This window comes from Bufo gargarizans, chromosome 9 (assembly GCF_014858855.1).
Source record: "Bufo gargarizans isolate SCDJY-AF-19 chromosome 9, ASM1485885v1, whole genome shotgun sequence".
Lineage (NCBI taxonomy): Eukaryota > Metazoa > Chordata > Amphibia > Anura > Bufonidae > Bufo > Bufo gargarizans.
The window spans coordinates 163,447,710-163,464,883 of record NC_058088.1 but is presented as its reverse complement, the minus strand read 5'-3'; the positions used below and the strand labels follow the sequence as shown (position 1 = coordinate 163,464,883).

At 42.3% G+C, this 17,174-nt stretch overlaps 1 protein-coding gene across 3 annotated transcripts in view; it reads right to left on the bottom strand.

Annotated features, from left to right (window-relative positions):
* NEK6 (NIMA related kinase 6) overlaps window positions 1–17,174 on the bottom strand; it is a 190,089-nt gene that overhangs the window by 32,957 nt on the left and 139,958 nt on the right. For all 3 annotated transcript variants that reach the window (XM_044268296.1, XM_044268295.1, XM_044268297.1), the window contains exons 7-9: window positions 15,800–15,908; window positions 11,915–12,022; window positions 5,675–5,769 (exon numbers count right to left, since the gene is read on the bottom strand). In XM_044268296.1, coding sequence (XP_044124231.1) covers window positions 5,675–5,769; window positions 11,915–12,022; window positions 15,800–15,908 — 312 coding nt within the window. The remainder of the gene's footprint in view (window positions 1–5,674; window positions 5,770–11,914; window positions 12,023–15,799; window positions 15,909–17,174) is intronic.

Genomic DNA, 17,174 nt, shown 5'->3' with positions numbered 1-17,174 from the left:
ACAGATCCCCCATAGCAGTGCGTCATCCACAGATCCCCCATAGCAGTGCGTCATCCACAGATCCCCCATAACAGTGCGTCATCCACAGATCCCCCATAACAGTGCGTCATCCACAGATCCCCCATAACAGTGCGTCATCCACAGATCCCCCATAACAGTGCGTCATCCACAGATCCCCCATAACAGTGCGTCATCCACAGATCCCCCATAACAGTGCGTCATCCACAGATCCCCCATAACAGTGCGTCATCCACAGATCCCCCATAACAGTGCGTCATCCACAGATCCCCCATAACAGTGCGTCATCCACAGATCCCCCATAACAGTGCGTCATCCACAGATCCCCCATAACAGTGCGTCATCCACAGATACCCCATAACAGTGCGTCATCCACAGATACCCCATAACAGTGCGTCATCCACAGATCCCCCATAACAGTGCGTCATCCACAGATCCCCCATAACAGTGCGTCATCCACAGATCCCCCATAACAGTGCGTCATTCACAGATCCCCCATAACAGTGCGTCATCCACAGATCCCTATAACAGTGCGTCATCCACAGACCACCAGTAGTTCAAAACCTACCAAAAGCGCACCTTTTGGTTCAAAATATTATTTTCTTATTTTTCTCCTCAAAAACCTAGGTGCGTCTTATCAGGTGCGTCTTATATAGCGAAAAATACGGTATCTCCTAAGAAACCATTTCATTAGCACCACCTTGTGGAAGTCACAATCTTTTTAACAAGCCTTGAGACATGACGAGGGAAAATAGCCAAGCCAGACAGGCATCTGTAGACAGCTGTTTGGGGGTGTTTACACCTCATCAGTATGGAGTAGGACTCTGGCTGGGTGCAATGCAGCCTAGGTAGCATAATAAGTACAATGAACACTTCCAGTAAGTTTCCATACAGGGCTGATCTATGTAAGGACATCCAGTACTCTACCCAAGGAATTGCACTCAGCCAGCCAGAATCCTACTCCTTACTGATGAGGGGCAAACACCCCGAAACAGCTGTCTATATGTATGGATTTTTAACTTGGCTGTTTTCCCTTGTCATGTCCCAAGACTTTTTAAAAGGTGGATTTTGACTCATAAGGAGCCACTTCCACAAGGTGTTGCTAGCTCTTTACTTATAGGCAGAACACAAAAGAGTTCATCCATCCCTGGGCAAAGGGTCTGACAGCCACAGATGACCACCCTGGATCTCCAGGCTTTTGTGAAAATAAGCATAGCTACTATTCTCTATAGAAGTTAGCAGCACCGTTCTGGTGTAAGCACTTTGCAGTAAAAGATGGCTGCCATTCCCTAACTCTGGGAAAAATGTGGTAAATATGTGATTTGAGACAATAGCGGGGTAGTTGTCCATAAATTATCTGTATTATGTGTACAACTTAGTCTTGGTAATTTTAATTTTGCTATTTTTATTGCATTTTTCTAGAGATGGATTTCATGGCTATTGCATCATGATTTTCTGGATCCTAGCATGCTATTTCATTACTGTTTCAGTGCAGGAAGTGCTCGCCCTGTAACCTAAACAGGTAACATAATTCAGGCGACTAGTTTCTTACACAGGCATTAGGTCCCTGGCCCAGGGATAAGACCATCTGAAATTTACGGTGGAAGTCAGCTCCCTGACAAGTATACATACAATCAGATGCACACAAATATCAATCCGTATTCCTGAATAGGAATCCAGTGCAAAAACGCGTTTCTATTCCCCATCCGTAACAGATGAGAGCTCTTTATAGGTGGAAGCCGAGTGTTGAACAAACAGATTAGTCATGAGACGTGTTAAGTGCAATTAAGTGTAACAGCTGCATGGCTTGTACACCACCATCTGGATTTGACTTACAGCCATAGAGCATTTAACATGCACACATCAGCCTATTATAAGATCTCTGCACCAATAAAGGGGAATAAAAATGGTCTATGTTTGTGTTGGATGGCCTCCTGTTGTGAAGTAGCTGGGGTAACACAAGTTTAAGATGCTGGTCAGTGTGTTATTGATATTGATACTTAGACAAGGGCAGTAAAATATTGCAACGTGCTCATGAACGTTACCCTTCTCTTAATGTATTTCCCTTAGAGCAGCAGTTTTCCCTTCAGAGCTTACCTTCTGAATGTAACTGGGGCAAGAGGCAGCCATTATGGACTTAAAAAGGATTGTCTGCTTCGAGTGCCATAAAATCAAAGGGGTTAGCCCATCTCAGACACTGGTGGCATATCGCTAGTCAACATGTCATTGCATGAGCAGAAAAAGACGGGCAGGGGACCCAAGACGCCTGGAAACTGGATCGGCATGGGATTGGTAAGATGAATGTTGCTTTTTGTTTTTGCATTCTAAGCAGTTTTTAAAAAAGGTGGACAACACCTTTAAAGGGTTTCTGTCACTAGAATTTTCAGTATTAAACTGGCTGACATTAGCGATGTGCGTCCTTTCCTCAATACGCCTGTGCAGAATACTAAACGGTGCGAGATTTCCCCAGGGCACAGGGCAGGCAGAAGGATGCGAACGATGCCTGGTCCTGTCAATCAAAACCTGGAAGGCGTGACTTGAGGTGGGAGATGGGACCCCCCCGACTAACCAATCAGAGCTCAGCTTTCATTTTTTCAGAGCTCTGTAGGAACTTAAAGCTGAGCTCTGATTGGTTGCTATGGGCATCTAAGACTGTGTCAGAAATATGGTGTTCTTCTTGTGGAAGGCTATGTGCGAAGCAGATCGATTAAGGAAATGCAAGAGACCTTTGCCGAAAAGTACTCCACCAGCTAAACGTTGTATTCAGAGTCTGGTTCGGAAATGGCATCAAACTGGCTCTGTTGCAAACATGAAGAAACCGAGGCCTCCATCGCTCAGGAAGGCTGAAGTTGTGTATGAAATTTCAGCAGCTGATTGCAGGTAGCCCCCAAAAATCAACCCTAAGACTATCTCATCATAAACGACGTGTCAGCGAGCACTGAAATCTCTGAACCTGAAACCGTACCAAATAACGTGTGTGCAGGAACTAAAAGATTCTGACAAAGCTAAAAATTAGAAATTGCTGAACTTGGTGCGGACTATGATTGCTGACAGACATTTGGGCCCATTGCTGGTCTTCATGACAGACGAAGCTTGGGCAATAAAAAAATAAAATAAAATCCACTTGCTCGTTCATCTTGTCATACTATCGCTGGAGGCGGGCTACTTTTTCGCAGACCACTCTGTATTACTGGTTTTACAACGAGCTATATATAAAAATCAAGTATACCCAGCCTGCATTTTGCAAGGGTGTCTATGCAATAAGCCATCAATGCTACCAAGCATATATGTCACCCCAAATCCACATTTTTTTATGTCATTTTCCATTGGTCTCAGCCTGCTATTACACCTACAATATAAAAAGAATGGTACATGTAAAACCTGGGCAATAAGTGGAATTGTGGTCCTAATACCTTTGCTTTAGTTTAACAAGCATATGAGATTATTTATAAGGCTAATTTATATATCCAAAGAGAAAAGTGTCCATTTTGGTAATTAGCGCTAAAAAAATTATATACAGTATACTTGTGCATCTCAATAAATTAGAATATCATCAAAAAGTTTATTTATTTCAGTAATTAAAAAAGTAAAACTAATATATTCTATAGATTTATTACACACAGTGATCTATTTCGAAGTATTTATTTCTTTTAATGTTGACGATTATGGCTTACAGCTAATGAAAACCCCAAATTTGTACCTGAAAAAAACAATAAAATATATCAAATAAAATAAAATAAAAAAATTATACAGAAATGTTGGTCTACTGAAAATTATGTACAATATACACACTAAATAATTGGTCAGGTCTCCTTTTGCATTAATTATTGCATCAATATGGTTTTGGCTTGAAGGCGAACAGCCTGTGGCACTGCTGAGATGTTATGGAAGCCCAGGTTGCTTTGATAGTGGCCTTCTGCTCATCTGCATTGCTGGGTCTGATGTCTCTCATCTTCCTCTTGACAATAGCTCATAGATTAACTATGGAGTTTAGGTCGGAGAAATTTGCTAGACAATCAAGCACAGTGATACTGTGGTTATTAAACCAGGTATTATTACTTTTGACAGTGTGGGCAGGGGCCATGTCCTGCTGGAAATCAGCATCTCCATGAAGCAGAGAGAGAACCGTGAAGTGCTCTAACATTTCCAGGTAGACGGCTGCGCTGACTTTGGACTTGATATAAGACAATGGACCAACACCAGCAGATGACATGGCTCCCCAAACCATCACTGACTGTGGAAAGTTCACACTGGACCTCAAGCAACTTGAATTGTGAGCCTCTCCACTCTTCCTCCAGACTCTGGGACCATGATTTCCAAATGAAGTCCTGAAAACAGGACTTTGAGCAACAGTCCAGTTTTTTTTCTCCTTAGCCCCCGCTTGACACAAGGAATGCGACAGTTGGAGCTTGCGTCCTGGATACAGTATGTCTGTGTGTGGTGGCTCTTGCAGCACTGGCTCCAGCCGCAGTCCTCCCCATGTGAATTTCCTCCAAATTGTTAAATGGTCTTTTCTTGACAATCCTTTCAAGGGTGTGGTTATCCCTGTTGCTTATGCACCTTTTTCTAGCACACTTTCTACTTTCACTCAACTTTCCATTTATATGCTTGGATACAGCACTCTTTACCAATCACCTTCTGCTGCTTACCCTCCTTACGGATGGTGCCAATGACTGTCTTCTGGACAACTGTCAAGTCAGCAGTCTTCCCCATGATTGTGTTGCCTACAAAACCAGACTGATGGACCATTTAAAGGCTTAGGAAAACTTTGCAGGTATTTTCTTTGGAAGTAGCAAAAAGTGATTAGAAGTATCTTTGGATTAGCTGATTAGCGTGTGACACCATGAGTCTACAATATTGAACTTTTTTACAATATTCAAATTTTCTGAGATACTGACTTAAACATAAACATCAACATCAAAAAAAAAAAATCTTCAAATAGATCACTCTGTGTGTAAAGAATCTGTATAAAATAGTTAGTAACATAGTACATAAGGCCGAAAAAAGACATTTGTCCATCCAGTTCGGCCTGTTATCCTGCAAGTTGATCCAGAGGAAGCTCAGGAAGTTAGAAGTTAAAATATGAGTAAGGGTCCATTCACACGTCCTGTTTTTTTTCATCCTGAAAAACGGTCCGTTTTTTGCGGATCCGTTGTTCCTGAAAATGTTTCCGTATGTCATCCGTTTTTTGCGGATCCGCAAAAAACGGGAGCATGTATACATTTCAATAATCAAATAAAGTTGTTTGGATTTCTTTGAAAAAAAATTGAAAAAAAAAAAAAAAAAAAAAAAAAAAAATTATTTGTTATGTGTTTCCAGGAACGGAATCCGCAAAAAACGGATGACATACGGAATGACATCCGAATGTCATCCGTTTTTTGCGGATCCATTGACTTTGTATTGTACCAGGATCCGATTTTTCAGGACAAGAATAGGACATGTTTTATATTTAAACGGACATGCGGAACGGAACAACGGAAACGGACAGCACACATTGTGCTGTCCGATTTTTTCCAGGACCCATTGAAAATGAATGGGTCCAGATCTGGTCCTGATCTGTTCCTGAAAAAACGGAACAGATCAGGAAAGAAAAAACGGACGTGTGAATGGACCCTAAGTTTGAGTAATGTATATTATTTACATTTAAAATACTCACTTCATATAAGAGGCACCCCAAGGACCAAATATCGGACTTGAAATTGTAGCCATTTTCATGTATCCTCTCTGGGGACATGTAATAAGGTGTTCCCACTGCAAAAATAAAAAAAGGCATCATTCCCCAGCAACATTTAATAAAAGTAAGATATGATTTAATGCTGTGGGAGTAGAAGAGTGAAATGATAGACCAACCGCTGTATTATTTAATCACCTTTAGTAACCATCTTAAATGTTCCTCACAAAGAAAAGAAAAGAATTGCCATCACTACATCGCATCCCCAAGAACCAGTACCATTCTGACTTCTACAACATCATTATATACGAGAGGAAACTGACCATGTCATGTATGGAAAGACGAATGTCGGATTCAACCAGGCAAATAATAGTGGTCAAAGCACCTTACTGCTGTAGCGTAACACATGTTACATTTCCAGGAAAAGATTTAAAGAAAAGAAGAAAAAAATAAAACCTAGGTAGATCAGAGAGCCCCTCCTGGGAGCTGGATTTATGGGGGGACTCCATGCTCACTGATGCAAGTCTGGGGGAGGCTGAGCTTCTTGGAACGTGTGTGGGATCAGTGAAGGAAGACAGAACTGCTTGACAAGACTGACGCTCATTAGTCCAATAACATCCATATTTATGAGAAGGATTAGCACACATGATGGACAAATGTCTGCATGCTTCCACCATCTAACATGTAACCAGAGGGGCAGGCGACACCGAACTGACGACAGATAAGCCCGACACAACACATGTACGCCTATGTTCTCCAAGAGTGGTTCACAGCTTACCGGCACATAATTACTCCCTGTGGGGCATTATGATCTTTTCTGGGGTAATTAAATGACTGCAAGCCTCGGTTCTAGATGCCATATTGCCATTACAAAATGATTAATTTGTTTCCATCAGATGCTGATATTGGTTGAAGTGTACTTCTGCATCTAAAATCTGCTGCAAAATGTGTTAACGGAGGTGGAGAGACACACACCGATCTCACGCCTACTATTTAATGGTAATATGTGTTTCAGTATAAAAGATAACAATGTATCTGAAAACACTAGGTACACCGCCTAAATACAAATGATCCATTTTGTTACATTCTATCAATTCAGCACATTTTTTTCTTTGTGTTTTCTTTGTGCAATTCCTATTTTTCTTTTATTGGCAAACTGTGTTTCCTTCCTCCTCATAGTGCTTTGTGATCATGGTGAGAGTGACCCACTAGACTGGTGGACCCATGACAGAATTATGGCCCCCAAAGGCAACCCCATTTGGAGTGAATCACTTGTCAGTAGGTTGAAACACAAATATGTATTAGACCTTAAAGGGGTTGTCTCACTTCAGCAAATGGCATTTATCATGTAGACAAAGTTAATACAAGGCACTTACTAATGTATTGTCATTGACCATATTGCCTCCTTTGCTGGCCAGATTAATTTTTCTATCACATTATACACTGCTTGTTCCCTGCAATCTGTCAGCAGTGGCCGTGCTTGCACAATATTGGAAAAAGCGCCGGCCTCTCTAGTGGCTAGGACCGCGGGGGTGTGCATAGTCCAGCACTTTTTTCTCTAGTGTGCAAGCACGGCCACCGCTACAGGATTACAAGGTGGTCATAACCATGGAAACGAGCAGTGTATAATATCATGGAAAAATAAATCCAGCCAGCAAAGGAAGCAATGTGGATAATAACAATACATTAGTAAGTGCCTGGTATTAACTTTCTCTACATGATAAATGCAAGGTGAGAAAATCCCTTTAAACTTAAAGGGTATGAACATTTTCAGGAGCAATCTTTTTCTGATTGTATTTTACTAATTTTGAAGGGGAAATTTTTTCTTTCCAATTGCCCAGCAGTTTTTGTTCTACAGGTTAAATTTCAGCCTTGCCGCTGAGTAGCTTAGTTTCAGTTTCACACTGAACCCACCAGGTTGCTGTTCTGACGTCTGGATGTACCGTATAGCCCTCATCTCTGAACTCCTGACGGCTCATAAACACTCATTTAAATCATATTCTTATCAGTTTGAACCGTCTGGAAATCAGAGATAGGAACTATATACCAGATGTCAGAACAGCAAGCAGCAAAATTCAACTCCTTAAGCCAGAGTGACGTACCAGTACGTCACAGTGGTGCAGGAGATGTATGGAGTGGGGCTCAGCGTGGGCTTGCTCCATACACAGCGATCGCGCCGCCCATTTAACCCCTTAGATGCCGCGATCAAAGCTGATTGCGGCACCTGTGAGTGAAGGCAGAGGGATGTGGCTCCCTCTGCCTTTCGATCGGAGCCCCAGCAGTGAAAGCACGGGGAACAGATCGGTTGCCATGGCAGCTTGGATGCTGCTAAAGTGCTCCAGGCCCTTTAAGGGGGCTAATAGTTAAAGTTTAAAGTCTAAATCACTCCCTTTTCAAATTTTACATATAAAAACATATATACAATAATAAAAATAATAGGTATCACCACATCCGAAAATGTCATAACTAATAATAAAAAATTTTTTACATCCCTAAAAAACGCAGACGGATCCGTCTTCAAATGCTTTCAGTACACTTGCGTTTTTCCGGCGTGTAATTCCAGCAAGTGGAGTACACGCCGGATCCGGACAACGCAAGCAAGTGTGAAAGAGGCCTAAACCAGAATATAAAAAAGTTATGGCTGTCAGAAAATGGTGATGCAAAGAAAAGTTTGATTTTTTTTCAAAGGTTTAAAAGTAGTAAAAAAATAAAAAGACCTACACAAGTTTGGCATCGCTGGATTCGTATTGAGCTACAGAATAATAACGTCATGTCATTTTTAGCGTACCATGAACGTCGTGATGTCAAAACCCGAAAAACCTTGGTGGAATTGTTTTTTTGTTATTTATTTTTTTCAATTTAACCCCACATAGATTTTTTTCCTGTTTTCCAAAAACAGAAATGGTAAATTAAATGGTGCCGTTAAAAAATAAATCTTGTCCCGCAAAAAATAAGCCATCATATGGCTATGTGAATGAAAAAAAATCAAAAAGTTATCGCTATTGGAACGTGGGGAGGAAAAAAACTAAAATGCTAAACCTAAAATGGGCCTGGTACTTAGGGGGTTAATCCTATAGAACAAAAATAGCCAAAATTCTTTAATAAAGAGCAAATAAAAAAATATATATTTGTAGCCCAAAATAAGAAAAAATACAATCAGATAAAAATGGTCCCAAACGGTAGGTTTCCTGCAAGCATAAAGTTAGGTAGGGGGCCTGATGCGGTTCATTCAGCAGCAATATGCATTTTATATACCGTATACTGTATATATCTATCTATCTATATCGTACTGTACAATTACTATCTCTTGCTGGACGTACCACTGACTACACACGATCATTAGCGCTTCGGTCATGCATGGTTAGTTGATCTTTATGCAAAGTTCTAGATTATGAAGCACGTAAATAAATGTGTGCATTGCTGTAGATGTTTGCTTAGCCCCACAGCCATCAAGGAGTTACCCCTTTCATATCTGTCTGGACTACTGCTCTGACTGATGTGCTTGGGATGCAGGGACTATGACTTGTGGAATCCCAGTTCCTTCTCATTAATATAATAAGTGCAGCTGTCGCAGGACATCTCATCATTAAGTGGACACTATCATATTTTGGGCTCATTCCGCCTGACATGATCTTAATAGGGCTTGATGTGGTTATTTCCTTTATGTTATAAAAAATATTTCTTCAGATCAAGCGCAGATAGCCATCTATACCTAAAGAGGTGGCGGTGCCCGTGGGAAGATGTACTGGGCGATCTAGATTTTTACCGTTACAATAGCAGGGCGCGTTTAGGATAAATAGATGGATTTCACAGAAACCACATAAAAATTGCACAATTTTAATATTAATTCAAAAGGGACACCAATCATAATATGTTGTGTGGCTTTTTTAACTGTATTGTAATAGGATAAAGTAACCAAAGTAGTCCCGTCTGCTCCTTCCCTAAATTCATGCACTTGTAGAGGGAGTCTTCCAAAATGAGGTGAAAATGATATTATGTGATATGTAAACCAAAGAGATAATAACTAGTCTCACTCAGCTGTTTCTGTAACTTCACAGAGTTGTATAGAATGACGGCCTGCACGCTTAAAGAGGAAAAACATTGTGAACTAAGTATCATGAGATATACAGCGGCGCCCAGGGATCTCACTGCACTTATCCCTGGGCGCCGCTCTGTTCTCCCGTTATGTCCTCCGGTATCTTCACTCAGTAGGTTATAGTAGGTGGAGATTTAGGACTCTTGGTTATAGTAGGCGGAGTCTGCCCTTGTTCTGCTGGGCGTCTCCTCCTCCTAGGCTGTAGCACTGGCCAATCGCAGCGCACAGCTCACAGCCTGGCAGACTCCGCCTACTATAACCAAGAGAGCGAAGATACCGGAGGGCATAACGGGAGAACGGAGCGGCGCCCAGGGATAATAGTAAGTGCAGTGAGATCCCTGGGCGCCGCTGTATATGTCAGGATACTTCGTTCACAATGTTTTTCCAGGTGAAAGGTCCTCTTTAACGGTCATGAGGGTAAGTGGCTAATGATAGTGGACAGGGGTATAAAGGAGAAGTATTCATTTGCAACCTTTTTTTTTATTGTTCTATTGCATCTGAAAGGGAACTAATCTGCAAATTGTCATAGTATTTTCTACAGTTTTGTGTGTCAATGCAAACCTATTTATTTCCATGGTAACAGACTACAAACAAATACTGTGTAGTCTGACCCTGCTGATATACTCCATTACATCTGTAGCACTGCAGAGAACAAAACGGTTACAGTCTAAAACAAATTGTAAACTACAATAAAGAGATACATTCATAGGGACATAAAGTGAACTTGTCCCCTGATGAACCCTCATCCACTGTAATGGGGAAAACGTGTCTGAACAGCAGCACTGGCAAATCAGTATTATGCATTTAGAAGGAGCCAACTTTGGGTTAATACAGGGACTCCATCTGCTGTGAAATACAACTCCCAGCACGCACATTTACTCAAGTTGTTCTTGTAAGGAGGATTCTGGGAGTTGTAGTTTCTGAACAGTTGAGGTACCGGAGGTTGCTGATCCCTGATTTAAAGAGGACCTTTCATGGGTTTGTAGTAAGTGAGATAAATATCTGTACCTGCAGGATACCCCCAGCTGTGCTGCCACCCTGCCTGGTTTTTAAAAATAGTGCTCCTGCGCCCCATTATGGCCCCCCGCAAATTTCACGCTCAGGATGCTCTGCGCTGCGATTGGACAGCCCGCTGCGAGAAGGAGATGCCCATATTGCACCAATTCTCAGTATTAGCATACGGAGCGCGAAATTTGCAGGGGGCCATAAAGGGGTGCAGGAGCACTATTTTACAAAACCAGGCAGGGTTGCAGCACAGTGGGGGGTACACTGGCATGAACTGTGGTCCTTTGAACTTTTCTTTTTGGTGTATTTGACCAAATGGTTTTTTTTTATATTGTTTTATATTGTCTCCATGAAAATGGTTGTGTCACAGAATATATTCTACGTTTTTCAAACCAGCACCTGGATCTGAATGGTTTTGTAATTGCATGCAACTGAAAATGTATTCAATAAAATGCATCTGTATAGCGCCACCTACTGTTTGTTCTTATTTTTTTGGTCCATCTCACTGAGCTGGTCGAACACGCACAGTTTAAATATTCATCTGCCACCAGCCATATGTACTGTTAGAAGCTGAAGCTGTGGTAGTTACAGAGAGAGAGAGCTGCAGCAAAAAGGACACACCCCCTGAGCTGCCAGGCTGAAGATAATCTATCAGAACAATTGGAGCAATGAATGTGGAGATCTCTGGATCCATGTGAGGTACCGGGCTGGTTCTAGCTTTGTTAGAAAGAGATTATTATGTATTATTTGATGTCAGATTTTTACATTAATCATAACATAACCTCTAAGTTGTAGATTTAGGGGACTGATCTGAGGTCTGATATAAGGTTTAATATGGTGGTCTGATCTGAGGTCTGATGAAGACTGAGGGTCTAATTGGGGGTTTGATGAAGATTGGGGGTCTGTTGAAAAACATATTTTTTCTTATTTTCCTAGGTGTGTCTTATGATCAGGTGCGCCTTATAAAGTGAAAAATACAGTAACTGATGAGTAAGCGAGAAGCAGCAAAATGTGGGGGCTTTGCACAGAGTAAGAGGAAGAAACTATTTGATGACCACTAGCTTTAGCCAGAATAATGTAAAATGTACAAGATGTCGAGATCAGAAAAAATATATATACTGTACCCAAGGAATGTGCTGCTGTGGTTTTGGAGCTGAAGAACCGACCAAGCCCGAGGTCTCCTAATTTCACAGCTCCAGCAGCTGTGATAAAAACATTAGCAGGCTTTATATCTGTGGAGGAAAAAGGAGACAATCTTATGGCCTCTTGTATGTAGGTACCATCCATTCTTCTTCTAGATTTACGGATCTCTAGATGGTCTAGCTCAGACAGGTTCGCAATAACACTAGAATGCATGCTAAAGCCAAAGTTAAGCCCCGTTTTAAGGACCAGTTCTCAAACATCAATAGATTACTACCAGTCCACCATCAGCTTAGGCTACTTTCACACTAGCGGCAGCCTTCTCCGACACGCTGTTCCGGCGGGGGAACAGCCTGCCGGATCCATGCTGCCGCTAGTGCACTGTGCCGCCGGAGGGCTGCTCTGGCCCCATTCACTATAATGGGTCCGGCCGCAGCACGGCAAACATGCCGAGATGCGGCACGGTGCCCTAGTGGCAGCACGGATCCAGCAGGCTGTTCCCCCACCGGGACAACCTGCCGGAGAAGGCTGCCGCTAGTGTGAAAGTAGCCTTATTTGGCTATGCATTTACAAGCTTCATCCTCAGACTCCAAAAACAGCATTGAACATTTCATTAATGACTACATAACATAAAAATGTTGTTTGCCTAATTTCTTAGCAAAACTTTCACTACAGTTTTGATGCTATTTTTTAGTTATTTTACCCACAAAAAGTCATAGATGAGAAAAAAAACATCCATCATTTAGTGAATAGCTTAAATGTAGGAGTAATGACATAATTACCATTTCAATACCCACGTCAATAATAGGAACATGTGGGTTTCAAAGAAATCTGGTTTTGAGAGGAAAACAAGATAAAAAGAATCCACAGTCTATGTCGTGTCCTCTTCTGTTGATTTGGACAATCATTTATTAGCTACATATTTCTCAAAAAGCAGAATGAAGGCAGTATGACCATCATTACACCCTTCACAGTGACCGTTATGCAAGGAACCGTTTAAAATCAGAAAGCTGTACACCCATGGGTGGACAACAAAATCAACTAGTCTTCTGGCACCCACAGACATTACTGTAGGTGATGGGAAGACTATGGCGACCTGCAGAGGTTACGGATTATTTGTTTTTATGTGCAGAGTCTAGTAAGGAAAAAAGCGTACCATGAAAGTGAAGGAGAGCAATCAAATCTCATGTACACTTTGCTTTTTTGCCGTGTGGAAATTGACCTGTTGCAGATTTCAAAATCCCCAGCATGTCAATTCTTTGTTCGCAGTTTACATTTTTTTTAATGCAAGGACGAGATCTGCGGAAAATCCACATCAAATCTGCACCAAAATCCACATCAAATCTGCACCAAAATCCACAAGTAATATGCACATGCGGATATGAAGAGGAAACCCACAGAAAGGCGCAAGGATTTTCTGTTCTAAAAGTTGCAACCGTGTGCAGGTAGACATTTTCAAAGGCTCCTATTTAAGGAAAGCAAAAACAGACAGCCAGGGAAACTACTGCCTTCTCTTCTGCATCCTGCATCATGCCCAGTAAATGGCACTGCTGCTTCCTCAATTGGACATGGCGATCATGTGATCACTGGTGCCACAGCATGCCAGAGCTGCTGGGTCTTAGCAGACCCAAATCAGCGCTGTCAGTGACTGGTGACAGGACAGAGAGATGAAGTGAAAAATTATAAAGAGTATGAATATCCCTAGAGATCTGTTATGGCCTCATGGGACACACGTTAAAAAAATACCTACCTAAATAATAAAAATAAAGAAAAACAGCACTATGAATCACACAAAACAGTACAAAAGGTATTCTGGCAGGCCATGAATTTAAAACAGGTAGGGCTACTAAAGCACCACAGGTGCAAAACTGCTAACAGTCTGGTCATTTAGGACCAAAGCACCAAAAAATTGGTGCACAGTGACACAATTACCAGGAAGCAATCAAAGTAGAAGACCAACACAGAACAGAAGATGCAACTACTACTAAAATACTTTTTATTTCTTATGCTTCTGTGCTCTACAAACATGTTCAGCCAACTTTCCCAGAAGACACGTACAGCTCTATGAAGCCATATGTCCCGATGCCCTAAACACAACACAAATCCAAAACTCTGATCGAAGCCTTTGTATTCGGCACTTCACAGCTGTGATGTGACAGCACTTTCATAAAGGAATCAAAACACATCAGCCTCTGACAGTTTCATCAGGTCCAATCAGAGCCGCGCTTCAAAGGCCGGATGACATAAAACGTTCATAGAGGTAACAGGACGAGATGTCAGAGATAAAGAAATCTGGAGGAAGATTTTTCTTAACCGGATCAGTGCTAGAGAAGAATGGTGATACATCAATTTACCTGAACACTAAGAGGCCACATCTCCAAAAACTTTTAGTATACTGCTTCAATTTTTACTTTATTTTTTTTACAATATTAAAAGGAATTATCCCACAAAAAATATTGTACAGTTTTCAAACCAGCACTTGGATACGAACACTTTCGTAATTGAAAGCAATTATAAATTTAGTCTAGCCACTGAGTTATTTGATAAAATCTATCTATCCGTATAGCGCTGCCTGCTGTTTGCTCTTTTTCAAATTTCTCTGTCCATCTCCCTGAGGTGGACGTACATGCTCAGTTCCATCCTTCAACTGCAACCAGCTGCAGCTGACAGGACACAACCCCTGAGAAATGACAAGCTTCCTGAGCTGTCAGCTTGATATAAATCTAGCAGAGCAATGAATGGGGAGATCTCTGGATCCATGTGAAGTACAGGGCTGGTTTTTACATTAACCTTAGGATAACCTCTTTACACATTTCTATATAGCGGTACTATATTCCGCAGCACTTTACATACATTAGCATCACACTGTCCCCAATGGGGCTCACAATCTAAGCTCCCCATCAGAGTGTCTTTGGAGTTAGCAAGCAAACACTATTTATGCGATTTTGCCATGACAGAGGTACCTAGAAAATGCAACAGGACAATTTCAAATTTTAATCCACTTCTTTATTAAAGGGGGTTATCTGAGGCTGGAAATGGCCACCCTTATGCCCAGGCCCCTCACACCTCTACTTACCTGCCTCCCCGCTCCGCTCCTGGTCCCCGCACCGCCGATGCTCCTTCTCCCTGTGCGCAGATGAAAAGATCCGGTGTCGGGGAGAAGCAGCCAATGGCAGACGGTGACGAGCCTCCCTAGCATCACGGGTGACGCTAGAGAGGCTTGTCTCCGACACTGCCTGTCATTGGCTGCTCACCCCCCTCCCCGACACCTAATGTTTTCATCCGCTCACTGGGAGAAGTAGCAGCGGTGGTGCAGGGAACAGGGCGGCGCAGGAAGACAGGTATGTAGAATCAGTGTGAGGGGCCCAAGCATATGGGGGGCCATTTCCAGCCTCGGATAGCCCCTTTAAATCCTTTTTATATATACCATGCAGCATAAGCATAAAAATCCATATAGGAAAAAAGTCCAAAGGTGTAAGACAAGTCCACATTACCAAATAGATATTCCACAGGGAGACATGGTGGAGATGAATCAAGCATGATCACATGTAGATGTGATGTTTCAGGGTCCCCTCAAGCCATAGACGAGGCAGCCGCAGCGGCCCCATTGCAGAGGCAGACAACTATGCTTGTTTCAAAGCTACTACAGACAGGATACATACAGTATTTTATATCATAAATATACTGTCTACCAAACCCACCCGAATGTATACAGCAACAGTTTATGAAAAGATTTGTGCTTTTTATCTTTTTTACTTTTTGATAAACAGCTTTATACAGCAGTCGTCATGAACAGACTGCTGGATTCCTGTACAGGAGTGCAGGATTAGGTGTAGGATGAAGCAGCCATGGATGGATGGCGAGATTACCTCTGTGCATGATCCGGCGGGAATGCATATGTTCCACGGCGCTGCACAGCTGCACAAAGTACTTCCATACTGTCCTCTCCGGTATTAATCTCTTCTGTTTCTTAAAATACTATAATGAGAAGAGCAGAACAAGCAGTGTTATGAAGCTGTAGAATATCAGGCACAATCTATATATATATATATATATAAAGAAAGACGTATATATGTGTGTATGTTCTGCGATCACTCAAAAACACAATCATCGATTTCAACGAAACTTGGTATACACATCCCTTGCTACCTGGAAAGAAATCTTGTGGGGGTCTCAGCTCTCTAGGACGTACCGTTCCCGAGATATTCCCAAAAAAATGCATTAGCCAGTACAAGCCTGCAAGTCTCTCTTTTCAAATCCCAACTGCCATACACACGGTCACATGACCCTTATCAGCCAATAGAAGCTTGCAGGCCCTTAGTCTCCACATACACACAGTTTTACTCCAGGTTTCCATAACAACCCAGCCATTTTTCATCACTGCTGTAGGTCTGCTTTAGGCTAGGGCTACAAGACAACGTGTCGCACAACACATAGGGCACAACTACACTGCGACATTGATGTCGCACCAATGTCACGCAACAATTTTTATATTGCTAGTCTATGGTGTTGTACTGTGACATGTGACATACTGCAACACGACAGTCGTGTTGCAGTCACAGCATGTCACATTTCGCAGTGCGACACCATAGCCTATCATTCTAAAAATTGTTGAGACAAGATGTCACGTGACACGTCGTCATGCTGCCCTAGCATTAAAGGAGCAGGGCACTGTCAAAGAGGCAGTCACTGTGGATGTTACTGTTAAGTGGACAGGCCGCTGTGTTAAAGGGGCGGACACTGTGGAGGTCACTGTTAAGGGGCAGGGACCACTATTAAAGGGGCAACTGCTGTGGAGGTCACTGTTAAGGCAGCGGGGTACTGTGGAGGTCACTGTTAAGGTGGCGGGCCCCTGAGGTCACTGTCAAGGGAGTGGGGTGCTGAGAAACTCACCGTCAAGGGGCGGGCTGCTGTGAAGGTCAAATTAAGGGGATGGGCTGCTGTGGAGGTCCCATTTTAAAGTGGTGGGGCACTGTGGGGGGGGGGGGGGGGAGTGGTCAGTGTTAACGGGTGGGGGACTGTGGAGTGCACTCTTAAAGGGGCGGGGTGCTGTAGATGTCACTGTTATGTGGGATACTGTTGATATCTTTTAACGACGCACACAAACATTACATGAAATATACCCGTACGAAACAGGGTCCTTCTGGTGTCATATAAAAAGCAAAGGCGTAATAAATTTTTTTTGAAGAAAATCATTTTAACAGAGGACAGGCAGTAAATAAGCCATTTCAGAACCAAATTCAA